The 16,675-nt window shown below is 38.4% G+C and overlaps 1 protein-coding gene across 2 annotated transcripts in view; it reads left to right on the top strand.

Annotated features, from left to right (window-relative positions):
• Positions 1-16,675, top strand: part of csmd2 (CUB and Sushi multiple domains 2) — a 691,992-nt gene that overhangs the window by 630,569 nt on the left and 44,748 nt on the right. For both annotated transcript variants that reach the window (XR_009822205.1, XM_062030117.1), the window contains 2 exons: positions 3,576-3,688; positions 7,749-7,836. Coding sequence is in view for 1 of the 2 variants with exons in the window: in XM_062030117.1 (XP_061886101.1) it covers positions 3,576-3,688; positions 7,749-7,836 (201 nt within the window). In the remaining variant the exon portion in view is untranslated. The remainder of the gene's footprint in view (positions 1-3,575; positions 3,689-7,748; positions 7,837-16,675) is intronic.

Here is a 16,675-nt window from a genome sequence, read left to right as displayed (position 1 = left end):
TTGTTGTTTTTTTTAACTATTTACTTGGGTTTACTTTACAATGGGAGACTGGGCTTTCTGCTCCGCCGCTCCCAGTCTGTGGAACGCTCTCCCTGACTACCTGAGGGCAGCACAGACTGTGGATGCTTTTAAAAAAGGCTTAAAAACCCTTCTTTTTTAAAAAGCCTTTTTTTTTGGATATATGCGTGCTAATTCTAGTTTTTATTTTTATTTATTTATTATATTATTATTATTATATTTTAATACACTGTAGCACTTTGAGGTTGTTTGCTCAATGTAAAGTGCTTTTTTTTACAAATAAAATATATTATTATTATTATTATTATTACTTTTTAACCGGCCGCGTCGCAAAAATCCACAAATTAGCAGCACCGTATTATAAGCCGCAGGGTTTAAAGACTTTGAAAAAAGAAGTGGCTTATAGTCCAGAATTTACGGTATTTATTATAAGACATTTGGAATGGGCTTGTCTTTCAATTGAAGTGGAGTGATCATTATTTGTAGACGCCTTGTAGCTACAATAAGTCATTAAATTAGACTCACGACGCAGTCAGTTTAATGATGCGGACACGTCTGTTACTGGATAACGGTAACAGACTAATCAGTAACTCCTAATTATTTGATACTTGTTCATATTGGCAAAAAAAAAAATTCCGAATGAGCCTAAAACAGATTATTGGAGGACATTTAGATGTTAACTGTCTGTCCAGCTTTGCACAAGTAAACACTCTGCTTGTATCGCCCAAGATATCGCACGCAAGTAAACATGCTACAGGACTGCTTGTACCACACAAGATATCGCACAAGGGTAAACACGCTGCAGGACTGCTTGTATCGCACATGATATCACACACAAGTAAACACTGCCGGTCTGCTTCTATCGCCTGTGAAATCACACACAAGTAAACACGCTGCAGGGCTGCTTGTATCACACATGATATCACACACAAGTAAACACTACAGGAATCCTTATATCGCACATGGTATCACACACAAGTAAAAATGCTGCAGGACTGCTTGTATCGCATGTGATATCACACACAAGTAAACACGCTGCTGGACTGCTTGTATCGCACATGATATCACACACAAGTAAACACGCGGCAGGACTGCTCATATCGCACATGATATCACACACAAGTAAACATGCTGCAGGACTGCTTGTATTGCACGTGATATTACACACAAGTAAATACTCTGCAGGACTGCTTGTATCGCACATGATATCACACGCAAGTAAACACTACAGGACTGCTTGTATCGCACATGGTATCACACACAAGTAAACATGCTGCAGGACTGCTTGTATCGCACGTGATATCACACACAAGGAAACACGCTGCTGGACTGTTTGTAGCACACGTGATATCACACACAAGTAAACACGCTGCTGGACTGCTTGTATCGCACATGATATCACACGCAAGTAAACACTACATGACTGCTTGTATCGCACATGGTATCACACACAAGTAAACACGCTGCAGGACTGCTATTGCACATGATATCACACGCAAGTAAACACTGCGGGTCTGCTTCTATCGCTTGTGATATCACACACAAGTAAACACGCTGCAGGGCTGCTTCTTTCGCACATGATATCACACGCAAGTAAACACTACAGGAATGCTTGTATCGCGCATGGTATCACACACAAGTGAACATGCGGCAGGACTGCTTGTATTACACTTGATATCACACACAAGTAAACACACTGCATGACTGCTTGTATCGCACATGATATCACACACAAGTAAATACTCTGCAGGACTGCTTGTATCGCACATGATATCACACACAAGTAAACACTACAGGACTGCTTGTATCGCACATGGTATCACACACAAGTACATATGCTGCAGGACTGCTTGTATTGCATGTGATATCACACACAAGTAAACAGGCTGCAGGACTGCTTGTATTGCACATGATATCACACACAAGTAAACACGCTGCATGACTGCTTGTATCGCACATGATATCACACACACGTAAATACTCTGCAGGACTGCTTGTATCGCACATGATATCACACCCAAGTAAACACTACAGGACTGCTTGTATCGCACATAGTATCACACACAAGTACATATGCTGCAGGACTGCTTGTATTGCATGTGATATCACACACAAGTAAACAGGCTGCAGGACTGCTTGTATTGCACATGATATCACACACAAGTAAACACGCTGCATGACTGCTTGTATCGCACATGATATCACACACACGTAAATACTCTGCAGGACTGCTTGTATCGCACATGATATCACACCCAAGTAAACACTACAGGACTGCTTGTATCGCACATAGTATCACACACAAGTACATATGCTGCAGGACTGCTTGTATTGCATGTGATATCACACACAAGTAAACAGGCTGCAGGACTGCTTGTATTGCACAAGATATCACACACAAGTAAACACGCTGCATGACTGCTTGTATCGCACATGATATCACACACAAGTAAATACTCTGCAGGACTGCTTGTATCGCACATGATATCACACACAAGTAAATACTACAGGACTGCTTGTATCGCACATGGTATCACACACAAGTAAACAGTAAGAAAGAGATTCATGTGGACATTTTCCTGGGTGGAGTCAGAGGGTTAAGGTATTTCCCGGACTATAAAGCGCATCCATATATTAGCCGTGCCGGACTGTAAACCGCAGGAATATATGTTGCGGGTAGTTATTTACGCAGAAAGATTTTGTAAAAATGTTTATTTACATACTTTAATTGTCTCCAAACAGTGCCTGCAACACGGCAGTAAAACGGATGATCAAACAAAACAGAAGTCGTCCTCATGGACCCACTGGCTGTGGAAGTTAGCCCTCCAAACAGCTAAACAGACTCAATAACTCTACAGTGATGTTTTGGTGAATTTACAATACAAAAAGGATGCCATACCAACACCGACGCTAGTAAACATGTTAGCATATTAGCTAACGCTAACGAGGCTAGTTTCATTACATTACTATAGCACGCACAAATATGCATGAAAACTCGCCTACAGACACCACACATGGGACGGTTTAGTAAGTATGAATAGTTTTAGTTGCGTTGCACATTTTAGAAACGTTCCTTGGAGTGAAGAATAGAGTAGAAACGCTATGGACGGCCAAGAACACAGAACGAACACTTGTCCTTCCAGTTAAAAGGTCTAAACAGAAGGATAGCACTAACAATAACACACCTTTTCAGCGTCTTTGCTTGGTTTTATTGTAAAACTATTCGTCAGCGAAGAAAAATCAGCCTCCTCGTTTTATAAGCCGCTGGGTTCGGAAAAATTTAGTGGCTTTAGGTTATACATTTTTGCACTGGTCTGCTGAAAATGATGGAAAGTGCCACTCTCCATAGCAACTGACGTTGTGGTCAAAGTTGGACTTGCCACAAAACACATTTGAAGATATTCCACACTCTACTAAAGTCAATAGTGCGACCCGCAAATGTGTCACGTTTCATGTGTCGGGTAAACCGCGACGACCGGGGGCATATGAACCCACCTTCCGACTGCATTGTGCTGTACGTGCGTGGCCGCCTCGTCTTATCCACGCCTGTCTTGCAGGTACGTACAAGAGAGAAGAAGCCCAGCTGCTACTCCAGGTCCACCAGATCCGAGGTCCCGTGGAGATCTTCGTCAACAAGTTCAAACTGGACAACTGGGCCCTGGATGGACACGTAAGGACACGCTCAGGGGAACTTGCATGATACCTTCCTTGTCACTCTTGATGTAGTTTTGTCTTTCATTAAAACGTCTGTTGAATCATCACCATGGTAACCAGTACTCACACACACACACACACACACACACACACACACACACACACACACACACACACACACACACACACACACACACACACACACACACACACACACACACACACACACACATTGTATTTGTTACCTTCTTGAGACCTCCGATAAATACCCACCCTTTCTAGATATGTAAAGATTTGTATTTACAACATTAATAATATATACATACTATGCAAATATAAAAAAGGGTAAGCTTTTAGTTTTGTGCAATATTATGATAAAAGTTGGAATTTTCCTCAATAAGTCGCAAGTTTACAAGAAAAAGCGTAACATTTTGGCAATATTAAGAAAAGAGTCGTAATGTTACTCGACAAAAGTCACAATTTTATAAGAAAACTTTAAAATGTTGGCAATATTATAATAACATTCCGGTAATGTACTTGGCGAAATGATGACAAAAGTCACAGTTTTACTCGAAAAATGTCCCCTATTCCACAAGAACAACAAAAAAAATTGGCAATATTGTGATAAAAGTCAGAATTTTATAGGACAAATGTCACCATTTTGCAATGAAAAGTAATCATTTTACATAAAAAAGTACCGTAATTTCCGGACTATAAGCCGCTACTTTTTCCCCTCGTTCTGGTCCCTGCGGCTTATACACGGGTGCGGCTTATTTACGGCCTGTTCTTCTCCGACACCGACGAAGAGGATTTCGGTGGTTTTAGTACGCAGGAGGAAGACGATGACACAATGATTAAAGACTGACTTTTCATATACCGGTAGGCTGCTTATTTTGATAACGTACAGGCGAGCACTTTGTATTACTTTGCACCGTTGTATTATTTGTACTCTGCACGAATGCTGTTCGCCATGTCAAAGATGTGAAAGTTTGATTGAATGATTGAAAGATTTATTGTTAATAAATGGGACGCTTTGCGTTCCCAAACAGTCATCTCTGTCCCGACAATCCCCTCCGTGGTAGCAGGAACCCCTATATACTACGCTAATTACACATCAAAACCCTGCGGCTTATAGTCGGGTGCGGCTTATATATGGAGCAATCTGTATGTTCCCCTAAATTTAGCTGGTGCGGCTTATAGTCAGGTGCGGCTTATAGTCCGGAAATTACGGTAATCATTTTACAAGAAAATATTGCAATGTTACAGAAACTGAAAGAATATGAGAAATTGTTCCCAATTTTATAAGAAAAAAGTCGACACACTGAGAAAAAGACTGCTTTTAGTTCATTTAGGGGGCGCGGTGAGTAAAAAAATATTCAGTCTACGGCTGGACTGGGAGGGGGTCCAGACTGAGATCTGGGGGAAAAAACTTATCAGCCATAGCACACACTAACAAGTTACAAAGAATACACAAGACTTGCAACAGAGTCAATTTAAAAAATCCCTCCTTTTTGGGACTACCCTAATTTTGATAGATTTCACCACAAGGGGTGCAAATGAGACATTCTCTATTAGATGCAATGTTATTGGGACTATGATTTATGTCATCACTTGTTCACACCATCAGTGTGTGAATGTGGAAATAGTGTCAAAGCGCTTTGAGTTCCTTAAAAAAAAAGGTAGAAAAGCGCTATACAAGTACAACCCATTTACCATTCACACCTCCTCATATGGAAGGTACTTTTCCTTGTTGGTGTCTCAAGAAGGGTAGAAATATAAGAATACGCGCACACACACACACACACACACACACATACACACACACACACATTCTTGTATTTGTTACCTTCTTAAGACCTCGGATAAATGCCTACCTCTTTAGGACCACCCTTTCTAGATACATAAAGATTTGTATTTACAACATTAATAATATATACATACTATGCAAATATAAAAAAGGGTAAGCTTTTAGTTTTGTGCAATATTATGATAAAAGTTGGAATTTTACTCAATAACAAGTCACAAGTCTACAAGAAAAAGCGTAACATTTTGGCAATATTATGAAAAGAGTCGTAATGTTACTCGACAAAAGTCACAATTTTATAAGAAAACTTTAAAATGTTGGCAATATTATAATAACATTCGGAAATTCACTTGCCGAAATGATGACAAAAGTCACAGTTTTACTCGAAAAATGTCCCCTATTCCACAAGAACAACAAAAAAAATTGGCAATATTGTGATAAAAGTCAGAATTTTATAGGACAAATGTCACCATTTTGCAATAAAAAGTAATCATTTTACATAAAAAAGTAATCTTTTTACAAGAAAATATTGCAATGTTACAGAAACTGAAAGAATATGAGAAATTGTTCCCAATTTTATAAGAAAAAAGTCGACACACTGAGAAAAAGACTGCTTTTAGTTCATTTGGGGGGGGGTGAGTAAAAAAATATTCAGCCTACGGCTGGACTGGGAGGGGGTCCAGACTGAGATCTGGGGGAAAAAACTTATCAGCCATAGCACACACTAACACGTTACAAAGAATACACAAGACTTGCAACAGAGTCAATTTAAAAAATCCCTCCTTTTTGGGACTACCCTAATTTTGATAGATTTCACCACAAGGGGTGCAAATGAGACATTTTCTACTAGATGCAATGTTATTGGGACTATGATTTATGTCATCACTTGTTCACACCATCAGTGTGTGAATGTGTGTGTGAATGTGGAAATAGTGTCAAAGCGCTTTGAGTTCCTTAAAAAAAAAGGTAGAAAAGCGCTATACAAGTACAACCCATTTACTATTCACACCTCCTCATATGGAAGGTACTTTTCCTTGTTGGTGTCTCAAGAAGGGTAGAAATATAAGAATACACGCGCACACACACACACACACATTCTTGTATTTGTTACCTTCTTGAGACCTGAGATAAATGCCTACCTCTTTAGGACCACCCTTTCTAGATATATAAAGATTTGTATTTACAACATTAATAATATATACATACTATGCGAATATAAAAAAGGGTAAGCTTTTAGTTTTGTGCAATATTATGACAAAAGTTGGAATTTTACTCAATAACAAGTCACAAGTTTACAAGAAAAAGCGTAACATTTTAGCAAGTTTATGAAAAGAGTCGTCATTTTACGCGACAAAAGTCACAATTATATAAGAAAACTTAAATATTTTTGGCAATATTATAATAATAATCGGAAATTTACTTGGCAAAATGATGACAAAAGTCACAATTTTACTCAAAAAATGTCCCCTATTCTACAAGAACAACAACAAAAATTTGGCAATATTGTGATAAAAGTCAGAATTTTATAGGACAAATGTCACCATTTTGTAATAAAAAGTCATAGTTTTACATAAAAAAGTAATAATTTTACAAGAAAATATTGCAATATTATAGAAACAGAAAGAATATGACAAATTGTTCCCAATTTTATAAGAAAAAAGTCGACACATTGTGAGAAAGACTGCTTTTAGTTCATTTATTTATTTTTTGTTTGTAATTGTTTTTTAATCTTCATTATTTACTTCAAGTTATTACAGTATGTCTACATATTTATTTCATTAAAAATTTTTAAAAAAAATTGGCCAAAGGGGGCGCATGTCAATTTCCTACACACACTTGTTATTACATATGTTGGCCAGAGGGGGAGCAAAGGTTGGAAACAGGTAAACATTGGTGGGGGAGGGGGATGAGTAAAAAAATATTCAGGGAGGGGGTCCAGACTGAGATCTGGAGAAAAAAAAAACCTCAATAGCCATAGCACACACAAACAAGTTACACAGAATCCACAAGACTTGCAACAGAGTCAATTTAAAAAATCCCTCCTTTTTGGGACCACCCTAATGTTGATAGATTTCACCAGCAGGGGTGCAAATGAGACATTCTCTATTAGATGCAATGTTATTGGGACCATGATTTATGTCATCACTTGTTCACACCTCCTCATATGGAAGCTACTTTTCCTTAATTGGTGTCTCAAGAAGGGTAGAAATACAAGAACACACACACACACACACACACACTCAATTTGACTATTTTTTCCCTCACTTGGTAGGTGTCCTACATCTCTTCCTCCAACTCGTTTGTGTACCAAGGATTTGTCCGTGGGAAAGGCTTTGGACAGTTTGGTCTCCAGAGACTGGGTAAGTGAAATGTCCACTTATTAGTAAACTGTACATTTCCATTATTATTCATCACCACTGAAAGGAGTCAAAAACCCACTTTTTGGCCTGTTTTTGTTTATTTCGGATCGCCTTGTCACACCACGCCGTGCCTTATTTTGAGTGTATTGGTAATTTTCTGGGTGTAGTTTTAGTTCCTATCTTGCGCTCTTATTTTGTGGTTTTTTTCACTTCCTGTTTCCCCTTTCCTGCAGCAGCTTTACGCCTGCCCTTGAGCACTTTTCCCCCTCACCTGTTTTCTGTTTGTAATTAGCACGATATAAGTTGAGCTCGCGACAACATTTGTTGTCGGGACGTTATTCACTGGTCACGGTCGACGATTCTTTCCATGCTGAGCTCAAGTGCGCACATACTTTGTGGACGCCATCTGCTTCACATTTCTTGTGAGTGTTTTTGCTGTGTTCCAGCACTGCGTTTTGTTTCCTTTACAGTCTGTCCAGTCAGAGCACTTCCCCGTTGCTCTCGCTTTGTGTTTGTTTAATCAATAAATACCCCGATCAAGCGTTAACTATACATTTCGATAACGGCACTCATTTTTTTAACGGGCAATTAAAGGCCTACTGAAAGCCACTACTAGCGACCACGCAGTCTGATAGTTTATATATCAATGATGAAATCTTAACATTGCAACACATGCCAATACGGCCGGGTTAACTTATAAAGTGCCATTTTAAATTTCCCGCTAAACTTCCGGTTGAAAATGTCTATGTATGATGACGTATGCGAGTGACGTCACTAAATAAACGGAAGTATTGGTACACCATTGAATCCAATACAAAAAAGCTCTGTTTTCATTGCAAAATTCCACAGTATTCTGGACATCTGTGTTGGTGAATCTTTTGCAATTTGTTTAATGAACAATGAAGACTCCAAAGAAGAAAGTTGTAGGTGGGATCGGTGTATTAGCGGCTGGCTGCAGCAACACAACCAGGAGGACTTTGACTTGGATAGCAGACGCACTAGCCGACGTTATCCGACGCTAGCCGCCGACCGCACGGATGATCGGGTGAAGTCCTTCGTCCTTCCGTCGATCGCTGGAACGCAGGTGAGCACGGGTGTTGATGAGCAGATGAGGGCTGGCTGGCGTAGGTGGAGCGCTAATGTTTTTATCATAGCTCTGTGAGGTCCCGTTGCTAAGTTAGCTTCAATGGCGTCGTTAGCAACAGCATTTTTAAGCTTCGCCAAGCTGGAAATTATTAACCGTGTATTTACATGTCCACGGTTTAATAGTATCGTTGATCTTCTGTCTATCCTTCCAGTCAGGGATTTATTTATTTTGTTTTTATCTGCATTTGAGCACGATGCTATCACGTTAGCTCAGTAGCTAAAGAGCTTCACCGATGTATTGTCGTGGAGATAAAAGTCACTGTGAATGTCCATTTCGCGTTCTCTACTCTCATTTTCAAGAGGATATAGTATCCGAGGTGGTTTAAAATACAAATCCGTGATCCACAATAGAAAAAGGAGAGAGTGTGGAATCCAATGAGCCAGCTTGTACCTAAGTTACGGTCAGAGCGAAAAAAGATACGTCCTGCACTGCATTCTAGTCCTTCACTCTCACGTTCCTCATCCACGAATGTTTCATCCTTGCTCAAATTAATGGGGTAATCGTCGCTTTCTCGGTCCGAATCTCTCCCGCTGCTGGTGTAAACAATGGGGAAATGTGAGGAGCCATCCAGCCTGTGACGTCACGCTACTTCCTGTACAGGCAAGGCTTTTTTTTATCAGCGACCAAAAGTTGCGAACTTTATCGTGGATGTTCTCTACTAAATCCTTTCAGCAAAAATATGGCAATATCGCGAAATGATCAAGTATGACACATAGAATGGATCTGCTATCCCCGTTTAAATAAAACAATGTCATTTCAGTGGGCCTTTAACACGGACGCTTCCTTTTTAACCCTCTGCACTTCACTTGCTACTGATGAACCACAAGCGAGCACAAATTTCATATTTTTCTGGCTGGCTGGAATATTGTGTAAATTCTTTTATAACATCTTCTGGTGGAGTCCTCAGTTACATAATGGTTAGCAGGAAGGTTCAAACATTGCCATGCAGCAATATGAAGGACAGTGTTTTTCAACCTCTTTTGAGGCAAGGCACATTTTTTTCATAAAAAAATCCGGAGGCACACCACCAGCGGAAAATGTTAAAAAATGAAACTCCACCAGGTCGTCGTGACTTATTTTGAGTTTGTTGCTGTTTTCCTGTGTTGTGCTTTAGTTTTTGTCTTGCGCTGTTATTTTGGTGGCCCTTCCTGTTTTGATGGTGTTTTCCTTTGAGTGATATTACCCCGCACCTGTTTTGTGTTAGCAAGCAAGGCTATTTAAGTTGTTGCTATCCTTCTTTGTGTGGACATTGTTGATTGTCACGTCATGCACGGATGTACTTTGTGGACGCCGTAAGTTTTTGCTGTCGTCCAGCGTTCTGTTTCTGTTTACTTTGTAGCCAGTTGCATAGCCATTACATTTTTCCTTTTCCTTTCGTTCATTTTTGGTTTAAGCATTCATACCTTTTACCTGCACGCTGCCTCCCGCTGTGGTCTGCATATTGGGATCACAACAAACCATCCTCGTCTCACCCGACACATTCCGACTTCTGCAAAGCAATTAACTACCTGCTGCCACCTAATTAAATGGAGCATTACGTGGTTACCCTGCTGAGTTCTACACAGCAAAGACACTAAGCAACGGCACATTATTCGCAGATTATAACTATTGATTTGCAAAAAATATTTTTTGGACCAATTAGGTGAAGTTGCATAATTTCCCACGGCACACCAGACAATATCTCACGGCGCACTAGTGTGCCGCGGCACAGTGGTTGAAAAACACCGGTCTAGGGTACGTACACTTATTGATGATGAAAGATTATACCTATCTGCGATTAATATTTTAATTGTTATATATATATATATATATATATATATATATATATATATATATGCATTTGTATATATGTATAAATGGATGCATATATGTATACGTGTGTATATATGGATATATCTATATATGTGTGTATATACTATATATATATATATATATATATATATATATATATATATATATATATATATATATATATATATATAAATAAAAATACAATTCATTTTGTTACAAAATGCATACCTACATAACATGCTAATTGATTGTATTGACTTATAATATAAATTTGATATGATATATCATGTAAAAAGTTTGTACTCCGACATGAATGCCATACAAATAACATTTCTAGCTGCGTGTAATTGTGATGGATAGAAACACAGTGATGGATCCGTGTGCAAAAGCAGCTTTTGATAAAACTTCCCTGCTGTGAGATGTTACATGATGTTGCTGGCGTACAACCTTGTGTGATCATATTAATGCTAATAAAAATATGCAATTTTCCACATCTTATATACACCAATTACATATAGTACCGATGAATATTGGTATGGATAAGGAATATGGGTTTTGGTACGGGTCCGGATAAGATCCTAATGATATACATCCCTACTTTGGACCGTTATTACACATCTTAAATGTGATAATTGTTAAAGTAGTGTCTTTTTTTTGTTATGTACAGTTACATATTTGCAGCTTTTAATGGTAATCCGACAATTTTAGTAAGAAGACTGCATCCCTTTGATACCATTGTGGTATGGTTTTACACCATATATACAGTATATAAGGTGTGCATGTGTGAGATATATTCTGCAGTACTTCGGAAGTTGGTTCGGGATCCTTGCTAAAAATCTGGTTTTCACATGCTCCCCCCGGGGCCGGATAAAATACAGTTTTTTGACACCTGTGGTTTGTGTGGACCGCAAGCGAGCATCCTGGTTGATTGCTGTTATTTATTAGAGGATCAAACTTTTTTGTCAGTAAGGATGTGAAATGGGTCTTAAAGTGTGGTCATTATGGCCCTAAAACATCTTAAATGTGACTTGTTGACAACTTTGCTGCTCTCTGGTTCCATTTTCAGCTCAAAGATTCATCAATTGAAATGTGTATCTACGTTATGGATCAGTTTGAGTCACTTTTTCCATTTTGAGGTTTGGTCTACACAAAATACTGGGACAATTGCAGCGTGTACTGATGTACTCTAATATACAGTCGTGGTCAAAAGTTTGCATGATTGTAAAGAACATCATGTCATGGCTGTCTTGAGTTTACAATCATTTCTACAACTCTTATTTTTTTGTGATGTAGTAATTCGAGCACATACTTGTTGGTCACATGAAACATTCATGAAGTTTGCTTCTTTTATGAATTTATTATGGGTCTACTGAAAATGTGAAGGTATATAAATAAACATACAATTATTATTTTTTTGTTTAAAATACTCATTTCACAACATATATACGTGCGGCTAATAGTCCGATGCGGCTAATATATGTGGGACAATGGTTTCCCTAAAATTTAGTGGGTGCGGCTTATATGCCAGTGCACTCTAAAGTCCGGAAAATACAGTGGTAAGAAAAGATAAAGTCCTTTATTGACTTATATTATCTCAACGCTTTTGGGGACCACATTAAATTCTGTTTTGTTTGATTAGCCGTTTTACTGCCGTGTTACAGACACCCTTTGGAAACTATTTGTGTATGCAAATAAACATTTATGAAAATATTTCTGTGTAAATAACTTATTTAACATGTATGCAGTTGTGGTCAAAAGTGTACATACACTTGTAAAGAACATCATGTCATGGCTGTGTTGAGTTTCCAATCTTTTCTACAACTCTTATTTTTTTGTGATGTAGTGATTGGAGCACATACTTGTTGGTCACAAAAAACATTCATGAAGTTTGCTTCTTTTATGAATTTATTATGGGTCTACTGAAAATGTGCTGGGTCAAAAGTATACATACAGCAATGTTAATATTTGCTTACATGTGTCATGTCTGATCATGTTTTTGTTTGGCCATGTGCTGTTTATTTTTTGTACTCTTTTTAGTTCCTGGTTGTGCACTCTTGCTTGTTTTGTTTCCATGACTACTTATTAGTTTCACCTGTTTTTGGACTTTACGCACCGGACTCATTTGGACACACGCACCTGTTGTAATCATGTCACGATTATTTAAGCTTTCAGTCGCCAGGCAGTCGGCCTGGCAACATTATCATCACTCTGCTTCATGCCATGTTTACGATTCCATGCTCAGTTCACGCTGTTTGTTTCACCGTTCCATGCCAAGTAAGTTTTTGTTTATTGTTTATACTTTCTGCCCTTGTGCAAGTTTTGTTTCAATAGTCAAGTTTGTTCTCCGCCATAGTACGCGCCTTTCGTTTGTTTTTTTTGATAGTGTTAAATAAAATATGTACTCACATTCACGCCTTGCCCGCGCCAACTTTCCGTTGCATTCCGGAAAAACAAAACCCCCCATGGACCAAGTCTTGACAACATGTCCCTTGGCAAGTTTCACTGCAATAAGGCACTTTTGATAGACATCCACAAGCTTCTGCTTGAATTTTTGACCACTCCTCTTGACAATATTGGTGCAGTTCAGGTAAATGTGTTGGTTTTCTGACATGGACTTGTTTCTTCAGCATTGTCCACACATTTACTTTGGGAAGGCCATTCTAAAACCTTAATTCCAGCCTGATTTAGCCATTCCTTTACCACTTTTGAGGTGTGTTTGGGGTCATTGTCCTGTTGGAACACCCAACTGCGCCCAAGACCCAACCTCCGGGCTGATGATTTTAGCTTGTCCTGAAGAATTTGAAGGTAATCCTCCTTTTTCATTGTCCCATTTACTCTCGGTAAAGCACCAGTTCCATTGGCAGCAAAACAGGCCCAGAGCATAATACTACCACCACCATGCTTGACGGTAGGAATGGTGTTCCTGGGATTAAAGGCCTCCAGACATATTGCTGGGTATTGTGGCCAAACAGCTCAATTTGTGTTTCATCTGACATCACATGGACAAAGATAAGACCCTCTGGAGGAAAGTTCTGGCTAGAATGAAGGTTTTAGAATGGCCTTCCCAAAGTCCTGATAATAAACGTGTGGACAATGCTGAAGAAACAAGTCCATGTCAGAAAAGCAACACATTTAGCTGAACTGCACCAATTTTGTGGTCAAAAATTCAAGCAGAAGCTTGTGGATGGCTACCAAAAGCGCCTTATTGCAGGTAAACTTGCCAAGGGACATGTAAGAAAATATTAACATTGCTGTATGTATACTTTTGACCCAGCACATTTTCAGTAGAGCCATAATAAATTCATATAAGAAGCAAACTTCATGAATGTTTTTTGTGACCAACAAGTATGTGCTCCAATCACTACATCACAAAAAAATAAGAGTTGTAGAAATTATTGGAAACTCGCGACAGCCATGACATGATGTTCTTTACAAGTGTATGTACACTTTTGACCACCACTGTATGTCAGTATTCATGTTGTTTTGTATCTGCCCTAATTTGTAATTATTCCTTTAACAAGCGACAAGCTGTTGAAGTTATTGTTAAAGCAAAGCCTGCAGAGTCGCTATTCCCTCTGACATTGATCTCATTTAGTGGTGTGTACAGTCGTGCTGCCGCTCGCATACACCGGACGTTTTTTTATTAAAGCGCAAAGCCACCAGGACTGGAGATCTTAGCTCTGTGGCCTGCGGGTGCAAAAGCAGTTATGGCGTCTAAAAGGACTCTGAAAGAGAGGTGTTGACACAGATGAAGTGGCGGCGAGTTAGCAGAGGCCGTCCTCCCGCCCAAACTGACACTTTTGAACTCACACTGGCATTTCTGTATTAGAACCCTCCTTCTAAGAGGGCCGAGTCCACCCAGATCCTTTAGTCCAAGGCAGTCTGAAATAATGAGAGCTGTCGAGAATGGAAGTTTAGTCATTTATTCTACAAAAGAAGAGAATACTGTATTTTCTGGACTATAAAGCGCACCTGTGTATAAGCCGCACCCACTAGAAAAATGGTTTTCCATATATCAGCCGCCCCGGACTATAAGCCGCAGATATATACGTTGTGGCATGAGTTATTTACACAGAAATATTCTGTAAATGTTTATTTACATACCTTAATTGTTTCCAAACGGTGTCTGTAGCACGGCAGTAAAACGGCTGTACGAACAAAACAGAAGCTATCTCTCAAATTAGCTAAACACTCAATAACTCCACGGTGACGTTTTGGTGAATTTTCGGAGGAAACAATACAAACAGAATGCCATTGTAAGTTAATAATACTAACAAAGATACTGGTAAGTGTGTTAGCATATTAGCTAATGCTAACAACACTCGCTGGATTACATTACGACAGCACGTACAAATATGCATGAAAGCAATTTCTCATATTCTTTCTGTTTCTGTAATATTACAGTGTTTTCTCGTAAAGTTAGGACTTTTTTATGTGAAGTTATAACTTTTTAATGCAAAATGGTGACTTGTGTCATATAAAATTGTGACTTTTATAGCAATATTGCACATTTTTTTGTTGTTCTTGTGAAATTGTGACTTTTTTTGAGTAAAATTGTGACTTGTCATCATTTTGCCAAGTACATTTCCGATTAGTATTATAATATCGCCAAAATTGTAATGTTTTGTTATAAAATTGTGACTTTTGTCGAGTAAAATGACGACTCTTTTCATAAAATTGCCAAAATGTTAAGCTTTTTCTTATAAAATTGCGACTGTTATTGAGTAAAATTCCAACTTTTATCATAATATAGCACAAATGTTCAGTTTGTCTGGTAAAATTTTGACTTGCGTTGAGTAAAATGACGACTTTTATTATAAAACTGCCCAAATTCTAAGTTTTTCTTGTGAAATTGTGACCTTTTTCTTGTGAAATTCCAACTCATTTTTCACAACAAGGTTTTTTATATTTGCATAGTATGTAGTTGGTTGGGGGGCGCATAATAAATGAAAATAACATAACATAACATAACATATATTATTCATGTTGTAAATACAAATCTTTTTACATCTATATATATATATTATTACATTATATATATATATATATATATATATATATATATATATATATATATATATATATATATATATATATATATATATATATATATATATATATATATATATATATATATATATATATCTAGAAAGGCTGGTCCTAAAGAGGTAGGCTTTTTTCGGAGGTCTCAAGAAGGTAACAAATACAAGTGTGTGTGTGTGTGTGTGTGTGTGTGTGTGTGTGTGTGTGTGTGTGTGTGTGTGTGTGTGTGTGTGTGTGTGTGTGTGTGTGTGTGTGTGTGCGTCCGTCTAAGGGATGATTGGCAAGCACAAAAGAAGCCACTAATTGAATTCTTCTTCGTTTGTCACTTCTTTTTATGCGAGCTTTATTTTGGTAGGGTGCGGTGGAAGAGCAGACAGGTGTGCTGTCACTCTGCCCGTGTTGTTGTTCCGCACAAACACACTTTTTTTGTCGACGAGAAAAAGTCCCAGAAACGGTGCATGTCAGTAATTAAGAGCGATTTCTCAGACAATGAGTTGTGATGTCCCCAAGGGTGGGTTTGGGGGGCCGGGGAATGAAAGAAAAGCAGCATAAAAACAACTTTGAAAGGTCACTCGTCTGCTCGGTTTCTTATAGAAATTAGACATTTCTGGCCACCATGGTAATCACCATCTTTTCCTTTTCCTTTTCTTTTTTTTTTTCATTACATTTTTATTGGCATCCAGCATCAGACATTCCTATCCATCACATCATATTTACATACATCATATATTTGTTGTCTGCCCTACATGTCAAAATAAAAGAAAGTAATAGGAAGAAAACAAAATAATAATATCTTCAACTTTGAAGCAATGGATGGAAATCCCAATGGACATACTGTATATAAAATGGAGAAGATAA

Source organism: Entelurus aequoreus, linkage group LG20 (genome assembly GCF_033978785.1).
Source record: "Entelurus aequoreus isolate RoL-2023_Sb linkage group LG20, RoL_Eaeq_v1.1, whole genome shotgun sequence".
Taxonomy (NCBI): Eukaryota; Metazoa; Chordata; class Actinopteri; order Syngnathiformes; family Syngnathidae; genus Entelurus; species Entelurus aequoreus.
This window is presented reverse-complemented; position numbering and strand designations above follow the sequence as displayed.